Source organism: Rousettus aegyptiacus, unplaced genomic scaffold (assembly GCF_014176215.1).
Source record: "Rousettus aegyptiacus isolate mRouAeg1 unplaced genomic scaffold, mRouAeg1.p scaffold_m13_p_8, whole genome shotgun sequence".
Taxonomy (NCBI): Eukaryota; Metazoa; Chordata; class Mammalia; order Chiroptera; family Pteropodidae; genus Rousettus; species Rousettus aegyptiacus.
In genome coordinates, this window is record NW_023416311.1 from 74,995,860 (window position 1) to 75,009,854 (window position 13,995).

Genomic DNA, 13,995 nt, shown 5'->3' on the forward strand with positions numbered 1-13,995 from the left:
CTTGGTCAAAAATGAGAGAGACAAAAAGAATGTGATTTTTAGATCAATGCCAAATATTCACCACACATATCACCTAGCGCCATGTGTAGAACACTTTCAGTGGAAATCACAAAACAGACATTTCATTTACTTATGAAATTCAGGTTTCATTTAAAATGTTATTAAAAAAACCTTTCATGTCATCAGTAAAATTAAGAAAAAGATAGGCTTGAGGTTACAAATGAATGAACTGGGCCTAGTTCAACTTATACATACATTTTGCTTGGCCACAACATTAAAAAAAAAAGTTAGGTAGAATATTCAGGTTCAGAGTTCTTACATTCCACAGTCTTAGCTGTCTAGTCCCTGAAGGCATTCAAGTTTGTGAATCTTGAATTAATTTTGGGCATTTTGAGGAGATTAAGTCAAAGTTAATAATTTAGCAGGAGCTCATCTTGGAAATTTTCAGAAAGTGGTCTTTTTCGTTAAGTTGGTAAAGGAAATTAAATTCATGTGATGCCCTCTACATCTTTTTTCTTTGAATTTGACTTAATATTTATTTGAAAGTAGATATCTTGTCAGGGAAAAATTAAATTCTGATACTGTTGCCACTTTCCTGGAGTGTAAATACTGATGGTTATTTTACCAAACACCCTCACAGATTCACCTTCTTGTACATCTTTGTTTCCCCAATTTACTTCCATGTCTGTGACTTAACAGTGGAACCTATAAATATTGCTAAGCCCCACTATTAGGCTAGTGAGAGAACCATGAGCCCTCAAGTTCTAAATACTCTAAAAAGGCTTCAAAAAAGTAGCTATGGATTCTAAATTCATAGGCCTGATTACTTAAGTAATGTCTTGGTACAAGATAAATGAATCTTTCCTTCTAAGTTCATGGCAATATTAGCAATAAAACTTAATCATTTTCTTAATCCTGAATTACTTTTTCATTGTTTCTCAAAGAGTTAGAAAGCAATTTATACAGAATAAATTAGAAAAATTTAAATCTGCCACATATGAAGACAAAGAAGCTCTTTTTAATGTGATTCTTAGATGAAAAAGCTACTCATAAGAATCCCATGACTCCTGTCTATACCTTGTATTTTCAGCTGTGTACAATCATTTCAATATAATAAATCATAAAAAAACTGTGTTGTGTCCGTGACCCTATGAGTATTGAACTTTTAACCTTTGATTAGCAACCTTACAGTAAATAAGACCTGAACAATAAAAATCAAATTCACCATTTATTATTCCCTAATAATGTTAATCAATTCTTATTTGTTTTATCAGCAGCCTTGGACTGAAAGTAAGATTAATAAACAAAAGAGGAAGTAATTATTGAAGAAGTTTCTTTGGAAATTCCCTAAACATCAGGTGACTTTTCATTTAAAGACTTTTGAAAGCATTCAAGCACATGATTATTTTATAGACAGTAGTCTCATTTGAGACAATAAAACGGTACTAAAAGTAGTTAAAAACAAAAACAATGTTTGGAGGGAGTAAAACCTAATTGGAATAGATTATCAAGTTAAAAATTAGTAGACTCCTCAGATTTTAAGCAAACTCAGCCTATGAAGAATCCCTCCAAAGGGTATATTTACCATGTATTATGGAAGCTCTACCATGTTTGGCACTATGCCACAAAGCAAATGTGTCTCTGCCTTCCTAATGAGTACAGTCTTATAGTTTTTTTTTTTAGGGATTTGGTACTACTGCTTAAAAGGTAGTAAATCCTTGTAAGCTCTGTGAGGGCGGGGTCCATGTTTGTCTCCTTCCCTACTGCATTCTAGTACCTAGCTCATGGTAGGCATTTAAATTTGTTAAATAAACACATTCTTTTATAAAACTTTTTTTCTATAATCACTTTGTTTATTTCTACGAGGTGATGCATAAACCCAATTTATAGCATTTTGGTTATGGGAAACCAACAATGACTCCACAAACCAGCCAACTAGTAATCAACATCATCGGTCATTAAGACTGTATTATCTGTATTAGAATAAAGAATAGAGATCTCTTATCACATTTGATACTTCCCTTCAAACCAGGTTATAGCTTTAGATACATTATGGTCTTAGGCAAATTATACATTTTTCATCTTTGTTTCAAAACAACACATCGACTATTGTCTATAATACTGGAAACATCAGCAGAATCTGGGCCAGTCTCCAAATGTGAACTATATAACATTCCCAATAAAATTGGTTTTAGTTTTATTTAAAAAAATTTATTATGCTTTCAGGAAAGAAAAAATACTGTAAAATTAAATTATAAGGATTCACCCAAATCCAAACTATTCACTGTAATTCATAGGAATATCTAATTCAACCACTGAAAAAGTAACAGAACAAAAGAAATAGTACATTTTACTTTTAAATTCAGTATAAATAATAATTTATCACAATTAAAAGAAAACTGCTAACAGTGGAACCCAGAAAAGTTCTTGACTTAAATAACAAGCCTAGAAATTCACCTGATAGTTATTTATTTCTGGGATACAAACTGTACATGTTACCACACAATTATTTTTCACAATGTTAAGAATAAATAGGCTATATTAGCAAAGTTTCAAATAAAAAAAATAAAGCCATTAAAAATTTAAAAACTGCTAATAAATTTACTCATTTCAGTTCATACTGTTCATTCAGAATATTTTCCTTTTTGTCAATCAATGGAATTCATTACATACTAAAAATAACACCATATTTATGCACAAATAAATTAATTTTCCCAGTAAGAGCTAATCTTCCTTTAAGGAGATTTCCTACATATTCACAGTACATAATATCACAGAACACCCATATTTGGCCTAAATGTCTCTGAATTGTAGCATTGCAAGATGGAAGTTCATTGTGCCTAATAATTTGATTGAGTTTTGCCCAAATGTCTTCCAGAGTTTGGTTGTTACAAATAGTGTGTTCTATTGTCCATCTTGCTCTATAAAATGAGTGTAAATTTAGTGCCTTTAAACTATCTTGCAATTTTTCAGACAAAGGAAAAATATTTTCAGTACTATTACTGCTGGGAAGTGAAACACTCCAAGATCTCTTCTTGTACCGCTTTCCATTTTCTGATTGTTTTTCCAGATTTCCAGAGATAGTCTGTTCATTCAGTGTGTGTGACTGGATTAAATGCTTCTTTTCTTTTAAATTAGGTTGAAACTCCAAGAGATCTACTGTGCAATCATAACTCTGTGACTTAACGGCATGTTCTGCAATGGTTAAGTACTGTTTCACAACATCAGCTGCCTCTTCAGAAATCACAGGTGGTGATCTTTTTGGCTTGAGTGGAAGTTTGAACCCATCATGTGGAAACCAAGGAATAAATCTTGATAGTGGACGTGTAGGAAAGTCTTGAATTGCTTTCTCTGCAATTTTTAGCAGTTGTGTGGGATCACTCTCATATGGTCGATAATGTAATATTACTTCTGTAGTCATTCTGTAGTAATCCAGTCACTCTTAATGAAGATAAAATTTCTTAGCTGAGCTCCTCAGAGCTAGAATGTAATTTATAATGACAAGACTGTCTCTCTTTCCAAATCAGAGGGAAACAGGACCTAAAGTGGAAGTATTGCAAAGAATAAGATATGATAGGGACGGCCTACATTCAAATAGGCTGAGAGAAAAGGAAAAACAAAAACCACTCCCAATACTATTTTACCTAAGTGTTATTGGTAAATGTGAATGTAATCCACAAAATTGGAAATCCTTTCTCTCACCAAAATAAGTGATCTGGATTAGATGCCCTAAAAGGTCACTTCTAGCCTAAAAATGCTAGAAGTCAACATGTTTAACTCAACAGATATAAAGAATTTGGAAGTAATATATTAGGTAATAATAATCTTAAGAGCATACCAGAAACAAAGAGCAAATTAGTGATTCCTAAAAGGCTATCTTTCATATAAAGATAACTAAGAAAAATGAAATAGTTCTTAAAGTTTTAAGACATCTCAGTAGTAAACAGTAAAAACATGAAAATTATTTAACTTTGCATCTTAACCAGGTTAGGAACTGGTTTTGTGACAGTCTCTTCTGTATAACTGGAGCACATAAGCAATTTCAAGATCTTAGTATCATGACTCCTGAATTCCAGTTTGGAGAAGGAACAAGGATAGATCCTTATTTTTTTTTTTTTTCCTTTTAGAGCACAGAAGTCCTCAAGTTGCCCCAAATTAACTCATTGATAATAAGTTCCAGCATATAGTATACGGGGTCAAGAATGGAGCCCTCGAGGATCTGCAAGTTAAGCTTACTGACCAGGTCCAAAGCTCCAAGAGCTATAGTATAGGTTCTTTCATATCCTTACTGTGCAAAAGAGGTTGAATCCCTTTTCCCCCAAATCCTTAGAAAACTCCTGACGAAGTTTTTCCACTGCAAAGATTACAGTGGTGGGGACTCCTGGCATGATGTCACAATACTCATTTGTCCACTGATTCTGCAGAAGTAATCTCATAATGATTCTTTTCACCTACTATTAATGTCCACTGACTAGCGGATTTGATGACTCTTAAATTCATAAATAACTGTGATCCTTAATATCCATAATTTTTAATATGGATCTAAATATAGATAGCACATTCTTTCAAGAATTAATGCTGTTATTTTTTTTTTCTTCCCTCTTCCTTACACTTTCACATTGTAAGGTATGACATTGAGAATTCTTTCACTGTTGTCTGAACTTATTCAGTGTTGTACTCCAGAGATACTGAAGTTCTGAGAGCTCCTTAATATTTTACATATCTAAGAAAGTAAACTTAAATGACCATAAAAATTGATATATTTGGCATCCAACAGCAGTAAAATTAAAATTTGTGAAATTTTGATTAGGACATTGGAGAAGAATAATACCAAATAACTTTAATAAAGCTGAAACTATTAGTGAATTTCAAAGCACCTGTCCTTTAGGCTGCTAAAATACTCTTTCCCAAAATATCTTCTGCTTTGGAAAATAAAGAAAACTAAAAATTATCAATGGCAGTTAGCCTCCATATCACTGAAATTTAACAGCTCCCAATTTGTATAAAATAACACCTAGCAGCTAAAAGGATTGTTTCAAAGTCCTATCAAAGATAAGTAAAGGAGAGACTTCTGAAAAATGCAGTTTCCTTCATTAGGAGGCAACATGGAGTCTTGGAAAAATCCAGGAAGGCCTTGTGTTGAAATATTGCCTCAATCACTTACTAGCTTGGTGATCTTGGAAAAGTTTCTTAACTTCTGAGAGTTAAGTAACATGTATTCTACATATTTGATGTGAGATTGAGAGAGAATGAACATAACAGTTCCTTTTCTTTTTATCCAGGAATAATCCCTTTCAGTCCAGCTCATTTGCTCAAGTTAAGCTTTCAAGTTCTATGGCTATATTACTTAATATTGCAGTTTCTTAATTCTATAGTCAGAGACAGTCCTGTTAACTCAAGCTACTCATATCATTTTATGTTACAAATGAAACCAGTGAGCTTCTGTTTGTTGCCTACATCCTAACTAAGGTGGTGGTGGTAGTAGAGGAAGTTCCCTCAAAATGGATATCACAGGAAGTCGGTGCAATTCAACTGAATTCAAATGTCTACTGAGCATTTTCTCAGTTCAGTACAAGAAGGTATTGGTAACCACATAGTAGAGCATCTAAGAACTAAAAGGGGAATTCGTGGTATAGAAAACGGGTGAAATAAAGCTGAAAGCATTTCAAATAAAAGTTTTTCAGGAATCAATAGGCATCCTCCACCCCCCCCCCAAAAAAAAACTGCCGTTTTCCCCTTATGATCTAGTTAAAGAATCAAACTTACTCAAAATTGTTTGCTGTGTACAAAAAAAAAAATTTAAAACTGACAAATTTCCCACATATACAATATTTTGAAGTAAACTACAGTAAGTTTTAACAAACTTATATTCGAACTATGTATTTCTAAATTTTTGGCACAGCTGTCGTGCAATACTAGATTAATTTTACAGTTGAAGCTAAAGCTTGGTAACTTTGTCAGTGCCACCTGAAGAAACAATAGACAGAAGTCAGCTGTCATCTTATTTAACCAGGCTTGCACTGGGTGAGGTGGAGACGTCAGCTTCTGCAGCTGAAATCTGTTTGATGATTGCGGCAACACATAACAAGGTATTTACCAGGTGCCTATCTATTCTGTTGTAGAGGGAGGCTCTCAAATCTCAAAATCAAAGAGGAAAAATTGCATCCTCCTGCTCGACGTCAAGGGACAGCAGCAGGGCGAGTACTGACAGTTTAAGAAGAACGAGGCCTACATCCCAGAGGCCAGGTGTGTGTAGCAAAGGCTTCGAGAACTAGAAAAAAGGGGAGAAAACAGATTAAGGGGAGTCAGGTTCGCGAGTTTACCTTTCAGGGCCAGCAGGTGCTCCTGTTTCGGGGGATTCACTTCCATTTTGATCGGCACTTTTGACACAACGCCTACGGCGGCTGAAGAGGGTCAATCCGATCCGGAAGAAAACAGAAATGTGCGTTTGGGAAGAGAGGGTGTCGAACACCCTCCCAACAGTTACTTCCTTCCGGTGGTGTCAGATTCTCTTCTTACCACGTCCCTTACGGACCCAACAGCTTTTCTTTTGCCAAGGCAAAACTTATACATAAAATATGACTTCAAGAAACCATTCGCTGGGATCAATACACAACCTCGGAAATACCTCCATTGCCAAGTAAATGATGACGCTACGGCACACTGGAATTTGTAGTTTATGCAAAACCGCATTGCGTGCAGGGAGATGTAGTTCCCCACTCTCCCCACCCTTTTTGCAGTTGGGCAGAAAAGTTCGTTGTTGGAGGAGTTTCAACCCCAAACTTATGTTTTATCCCTTCTTTTTTCTTAACTTTATTCCTTACATCGGTTGGAGACTAATAAAAGTGACAAAACACCCATGCGCAAGACAGCGTAACCAGCTACTGACTGGCGGGAGGAGGAGCGAGCAGGCAGGCGGAACACCCCGCCCCGCGTCGCACTGCGCCAGCGCGCAGCGGCGAGCGCCGAGGCCTGTGGGTAGGTGGCTCTACCCCGCCCCTCAGTGGGAGTGCCTGAGGGCCGCTTCAGCGAGGCTGCTCCTCCTGGGATGGCGGCCCTGGTTGTAAACAAGCCTGGAATGGGACTAGACAGTGGCCGTCAGGGCAGCTGGGGGTCGGCCGTGGTGAAGGTGAGAGACCTTGCGTGTTCTGTTCTCCACCATTGGCCTCCCTTCGGTTTATCCCGGAGATCTGGCTGCAGCGCCGCGGCCCTGGCTCCTTTCGGCGGGATGCGCGGCCGCCGGGCTCCACTAGGCTTTAGTATCTTCGCCCTCCGCACATGCGACTTTTGTCCCCGCAGGCCTGAAGTGGCCGGGTCTACTCATGCCAGCCCTCTGCCTGGCATCATCACCTTTGGGGACGTTTTGAAAAGGAGCTTATAGATGCATGAGAGTGACCTGGGCTGTTCTTTTCCTAGGTCTTTTTTTAAGCTCAACAGGGATTACTTAGCTTTTTAAAATTGTATTATTATTTTTTATTAAATAGAATCATTATTATCGCCAGGTACTATGATTGCTATTTTAACTTGTAAATATCTACTTATAAAGTAGATGTTAATTCCCGCTTTACAGGTGTGTAAACTGAAGTTTAGGTTAACACAATGTGTGGCAAGGCCAGGGTTGTGTGGCAAGGCCTGGCTTTGATGTTCGCTTTTCACTGTTGTATTACTCTTATAATCAGACATCTATTATTGGTTGATCTGCCCCATTCTTTCTTGGTGGTACAGTCTGTCAACACTTGAGAAGTGTCCAACAGCAGCATAACTGGGCATCGATGCTAGAGTATATGAATTGCCCGTTGCTTGAAGTTCGAAATTCAACCCTGTGCCAACTGTCCAAGATGCCTTTACTACAAAATCCACCTGAATATGTGGAATTCATTTTTCCCTTCCACTATATGTGTGGAAAAATCTGGAAGGGAAGGCTGATTGATCACAGTACTTTGTAGAATAACCTTCAGGATTATTTGTGATCAGAGATGTTGATAATTCTCATTCTTGGCTACATACTAGAATCAGAGGACTTTTGAAGAAACTACTGATGCACTCTTCCCTGTTCTTATTAAGTCGACATCGGTATATTTTTTACATTCCCAGAAGCGATTTTAATGTGCAACCAGGGTTGATAACAACAACTGGACCAGATAATATCTGAAGTTCTTTTAGGATCTTGAATAATAGCCACTTATTTTTTTACCTTATGTCGGTTTTATATAACAAATGATACATTTTGGCTCACAACTATGTTATCAGTCAGTATTGGTTGTTGCTTCATCTAACATTTATATATTAATGAAGTTATTCTGAAGATACACAGCATATCCGAGATGCAGAGGAGCCCTCTTATTATTAGGTATGTTGTATAGTAGAGATTTTATTTATTGAGTTGTATTTTTTCTAAGTAGAGAATACTTGAAAATTACTTTGTGAATTGAATTAAGTTGTCATTGGAATGGATATTATTTCTATACTACTTTTGTCACTATGTTTGCCTTAAAATCTCAAAAATATACCAAAGCGTGATGTAACTCCAGTTTGTTATAGCACAGTTTGTCATATCAGAAGCTCACTTTGTTCATTTCCATCTTTACTTGTGAAATGTGCCTGAGCTGTGCAGTAGGACAGTCCTTTTTGGCAAGAGCCTCATGACATAGTTTGTAAGAAGTATGGTGGCATAAATGTTTTTTAAATATCATTGTCATGTTCATAGATGAAAGCAAGAAGTATTAATTGGAAGGTGAAGTTTGAGGTATATTGATGCTAATATAAGGTAAACTGGCCTCTTAATGAACAAGTTGATAATGACATGGCTTTTATTATTAGGGAAACAAAGATAAATATTGGATATGAAATTATTTGCATCAGGAAAGAATCAGGAAAGTTTCTTTTGAAGAGTGAGCCTTCTTAGTACTTTTAAAATATGGTATGGTTTATTAAATTTGATTTACATGTAATGAAGTTGTCTTTGGCAGATTTGTGAAGTTTTTAAAATTAAGAGCTTTTTACTTCTCTAAGCCTTAATTTCTTACACAGTTAGCCAGAATTCCTGTTCACAAATATTGGAGAAAGAATTTCTTAACTCTATTATTTACCAAGTTGATGAGAAATGGCCTAGTAACTTTATTTTTTGGACCTGTGTTTGGTTTACTAATCAGTGGAATTTTACTAGTTCTTTTTGGAAAATCCTATGGTAGCAACATGGGTAAGTTCTTTTATCTTACGTAATGACAGGATCAGAGATATAACATATGAATGAACTAAATAAAATTTTAATTTGGTCCTTTGGAATTTATTGTCATAAACAAGTAAAATTTATTATGGTGTCACATTAGTGAGAACATTTATAAAAATGTTGCATTTTTATTATCTAATTCTGTAGTGAATCTATTTAATAAAATTTGATATTTAAGTGAAACTTTTTTCCTGCCTTTTTAAAAAAATGTAGAATAAATTGAAGTTTGTGTGAATAATATGTATAATTTATATGTAGCTGTTCCCAGCTATTTCCTTTCCTCATAGGGAACCACCATTTCAATGTAATCAGTTTCCTGTGTATCCTGCCAGAAAGATAAGATGCGTATCTAATAATATATACATAAATATATTCTTTTTTCTCCACTTTTGCACAAAAGTTCATATATTCTGTATATCCATTTTCGCTTTGCTTTATTCATGTGAAATAAATCATTGTGTGTGTGTGTGTACATAAAAAACTTCTTAACTCTTCCTCACTAGACTACATAGTTTTGCAGTATATATGAATGTACCTTGCTTTATTTTCTAGTCATGTTTTAAAAGCTTTAATTGCATTTCAAAGTGTTTTGAATGAGATTGAATAGATTTTCAAATATTTAAAGAACTGTTTTCACTTTCTTTTTTGTGAACTATGTGAACTAACTCTTTTTGAGCCATACTGGGATGCAAGCTAATAATGATTTATCTGTTTATTTACAATGAGAGATGTTTGCATTTCAGGCACTAAATCCAAAATAATTGCAGAGTTAGGGTTACAGTTTTAATGAATTAAATCTGATTTCCATTTTGGGATTTCCGTTTTTTTTGTTTTGTTTTGTTTTTACTGTGTACTGTATATTTTTTGTGGGTGGCTGAGCTGTTTTTAAATTTTTATTATGTTAGACTTTATGTAAGTACATAAGAGTTGGTGTTTAGAATATCCTGTTCCTGAGGGCTTTTGGGTCTATCTGGGAAAAACAGGTTGGAAAGCCAATAAAGTCTTTTGTTTAAAGTATTTTGGGTGTTAAGAGAGACACTTATTCATGGTACATGGGGACCCATGGAATACTGTGGTCATTTCTGTTGGACTGAGCCATGTGTAGACCTGAGAGATATGATGTTTAGGAATTTGTTGGTTTGTTAATGTAAAAAAGAATCCACTAGAAAAATGTCTATTTAGCTACTCCTCAGCATTAGCATAAAGAAAGAGACAAAAACAGTTTGTCATGTTCCAGGAACCACAAACTGTTTGATATAGTTTGAGAACAGAGTCTGAAAGTGGGTGACAAGCAATAGGACAGAGACCAGATTTTTGGCATGTCACGGATGACAGGCACAGGAGTTTTGCTAGCGTTAAACAGTTCAGTGTGGGCATTTTTAAAAATTAATTAAAATTGTGAAACACTTCAGATATATTAAGAAATAAAATACCAAAAATTCTTCATTAATAAAAATACACTTTGTTGACTAATAAAATATAAACTCATGGGCCTGGGAATCAGAATATGCTGATTCTTGTTGACTTTCTTTTGACTGACAACATGGCCTTGGGCGAATCATGTACTTGTAATTAGAACTAGACAGACAAAATATTTTCTAACCTAGGGGTATATTTATTGAAAATGAGGAATTGAAATTTAAGTCAAAGATGATTTCTTTCTTCCCTTTTACAATTGTATAATGTAAAGGAATACTAGAAGGTACTTCAAAATTACTTATAATCTTTTCTTAACAAGTTTTTGTTGTATTCATGTGAAATCATGAAGACAGAAACTTTTTACAAGGGTAAATTGTCATCCTAGCCCATATTTCAAATTGCTTTGTCTAAATTAATGATGATTTTTTTAATGTTAGGTAATTGTGAAAAAATTGTTTAAGAATCCATCTTTGGTAGAATTATATATAGTTACAGATTCAGATATAGTACATCAAGCCATAATTTTCAAAAGATAAAGATGATGTTAATTTACAACATTACTTAGTCTCTAATACTTAACATTTCAGGTTTTTGCTCTGATTTAATTTTGGTAGGATCTGTCAAAAGAAAGGATAAAAGATGATTTAAAGTTTTAGAACCTAGACAGTTTTTTTTTTTCATGGAAGAATAAAGTAACTTAACAAGATTGATTTAATATATTAGGTCATTTTTTTTAATCTTAAATAAAATATTTTTTTAAAAATCATTTAAAGAGCACATGTTCCCTTTCTAACTATTAGGTGCTAGAGTGTGGAGTTTGTGAAGATGTCTTTTCTTTGCAAGGAGATAAAGTTCCTCGCCTTCTTCTCTGTGGTCACACAGTTTGTCATGACTGTCTCACCCGCCTGCCTCTTCATGGAAGAGCAATACGATGCCCTTTTGATCGACAAGTAACAGACCTAGGTAGGAAGATATGTATGTATTTAAGATTTAAAATTGTTTTTGTAATGTCATAGAAAACAATTTGTTTCTACTCAATTTTTAAAATTATATAATTCCAAGGAGGTTGCAATTTCTATTAAGACCAGTAGGCTTGTAATTATAAACTAGTTCATTCTTAGGTAGTAATTTTATTTCATCTTCTGGAATGTTTAATATTTATATATGAAGAGCTTTAAGAAACCTGAGAAAAACATGCTAAACTTATTCAGAGAAATAAGACAATTCATTTGCCTGAAGCCATTAATCCAATAAAACAATGTTTCCTTAATAAATGAATAGGCCAGAAATGAAATACTGATAAGAAATTTGAGTATCAGCATGTATTTATTTACTGATATCAGACAGAAGTGTTTGTAGCTCGCGATAACTACTTGTTTTCTGTTGAAAGGTTTTGTAGATTTTTTTCAGTTTCCTGCATACTTTTAGAATTTGTTTTATATATTTCAAAATGAGTTATTACTGTGGGATATCAGATTTGGAAATAATAACATTTATTAACACTTGAACAGTTATTTTACAGACATAATTTTTATAAGTTTACTCTTTTTAACAGAATATTCTCCATAATAAGTAGTTTAAGGTTGTCATTTTCTTTTTCCAGGTCAGTAGCACTATTTGTTTTAAGGGTATTTTAATATATTTATACTATATTTCAGGTAGAATATGTTCAAAATAATTTATCCTTAAAAAAAAAAAAAGCAAGAGTATCCAGATTTTTAGACTGGCAAGCTTTAAAATGCTATGAAATGCGAAATGTTTTCTTGTAGGGGAAGAGTAGGTTTCTTAAGGTTTTGGTGGTCTTTGATTTAAATAAATACATAGTATGCCTATTTGCCAGAAAACTAATATAAGACAGTCTTAGCATTATTATAGATGATGATAACTTACTATTAGCCAAGAAATAATAGAGATGTCTGTATTTTGACATTCTTTTATTTGGCCCTTTATTCTGTAAGATACACACACACACACACACACACACATACACACACACATACACACATATGTATACACCAAAGTATGGATTGTTACCACCCTCATTGTTTAACTGAATTTAGGAATTTATGGTGGAATGGTTAGTTATATCCTGGGTTGTAATTAATCATGATTGCTATCAATAATAGAAAAAAACAAACCAGTAACTCTGCCTTGGATATAGACTGTAATTACTATACCTTTGTAGAGTACTGTGATTTTAGCCTATGGAATATGTGTTAGTGACCCTTGGTATAGTTTGATGCCATTTTAAAAATATTTTTAATTGTATTACAGAAATAATTTATATACATTGCAGAAAATTTGAAAATTTATAAAAGTATAAAGAAGAAAACAAACTACTGTTAATGTGAAAGAATCAGAATTTTTCTTTAGTCCAAGAACAATATTGATTGTTATTTGTGGTAGTTATCAGCACGGTTCAGCGATTTTCTGGTTCTTCTTTTCTCTCCACATGGTAACATCGTACTTTCCGGCTATGTGATTTCCTTTTAACCAGTGCAATTTGAATAGAAGTGAAATGTTAACTTCCAGAAAGAAGGTGTTAAGAGATTTATTGTAGGGGAAGAGCAGGTTTCTTAAGGTTTTGGTAGTCTTTGATTTAAATAAATACATAGTATGGTTTGCAGTAAATTCTTTTCCCTCCTACAGTGAGGTGGCCCAGGTGGTTGGAGGTTCAGTGGCTTGTGTCCCTAATCATGACCAGCAGAGAACACAACCTTTCTGGTCTTCCCCAACCCCTGAGGTGTTGCATGAACAAAAAGTGAATCTTTGTTGTTTTAAGCCATTGAGATTTTAGAGTTATTTTGACAGTTATAGAAGTGTTAAAAATATACTGGGAAGTAGATAGATACTGCTAGGAGTTTATGTGTATCTGTTCATTATATAATGACAATATTTGGAAAATTGTCAAGATCATATTTTTAAATAAAGGACTTGCTTAGTATACTTCTTGACCTTTAAATAAATAGAGTAGAGATACAACTCAGCTTGTAAAATGTATGTGAAAAAATTACAACAGTTAAAAAGAAAGCCTTGTGAGGCAGCAAGTTTTCATGGAAAAATGCTGAATAGGCTGCATAAAGGTACTCTGGAAAGGACATCACAGAAGTCAGAGAAGAGGCTAAAGATATTTAGCCTGATTTGAAATGTTTTCAGAGAACCTCCCCTCCCCTCCCCTCCCCTCCCCTCCCATCTCCTCCCGTCCCTTCCCTTCCCTTCTTTTTTCTCTTCTCTTCTTTCTTTTTTTCTTTTTAAAGAAGAGATGGGCTAAGAGGAAGGGGAGACTTGCAGCCAGTGACCTCATCATCCTTTCATTTGTTCATTCAGTATTAGGTGGCAGCTATGTG

General features: G+C 34.4%; 3 protein-coding genes across 6 annotated transcripts in view; 1 reads left to right on the top strand and 2 right to left on the bottom strand.

Moving 5' to 3' along the window:
* The window catches only part of TRAPPC13 (trafficking protein particle complex 13), a 31,794-nt gene extending 25,337 nt beyond the window's left edge, over positions 1 to 6,457 (bottom strand). For all 4 annotated transcript variants that reach the window (XM_016136224.2, XM_016136223.2, XM_016136222.2 and 1 more), the window contains exon 1: positions 6,324 to 6,457. In XM_016136224.2, the coding sequence (XP_015991710.1) occupies positions 6,324 to 6,369 (46 nt within the window). In that variant the 5' untranslated portion in view covers positions 6,370 to 6,457. The remainder of the gene's footprint in view (positions 1 to 6,323) is intronic.
* SHLD3 (shieldin complex subunit 3) lies at positions 1,951 to 6,432 on the bottom strand. Its single transcript, XM_036225727.1, has 2 exons — positions 6,324 to 6,432; positions 1,951 to 3,540 (listed from the first exon to the last, which is right to left on the bottom strand). The coding sequence occupies exon 2, from the start codon at positions 3,419 to 3,421 to the stop codon at positions 2,666 to 2,668; it is 756 nt and encodes a 251-aa protein (XP_036081620.1). The 5' UTR covers positions 3,422 to 3,540; positions 6,324 to 6,432; the 3' UTR covers positions 1,951 to 2,665.
* A 537-nt stretch (positions 6,458 to 6,994) lies between the features above and the next one.
* TRIM23 (tripartite motif containing 23) overlaps positions 6,995 to 13,995 on the top strand; it is a 29,879-nt gene continuing 22,878 nt past the window's right edge. The window contains exons 1-2 of the mRNA XM_016136227.2: positions 6,995 to 7,129; positions 11,449 to 11,611. Of these exons, the coding sequence (XP_015991713.2) occupies positions 7,049 to 7,129; positions 11,449 to 11,611 (244 nt within the window). The 5' untranslated portion in view covers positions 6,995 to 7,048. The remainder of the gene's footprint in view (positions 7,130 to 11,448; positions 11,612 to 13,995) is intronic.

Excerpts from the sequence above, each read along its gene's own strand:
- SHLD3 (XM_036225727.1), bottom strand. The coding sequence starts at position 3,421 with ATGACTACAGAAGTAATATTACATTATCGACCATATGAGAGTGATCCC.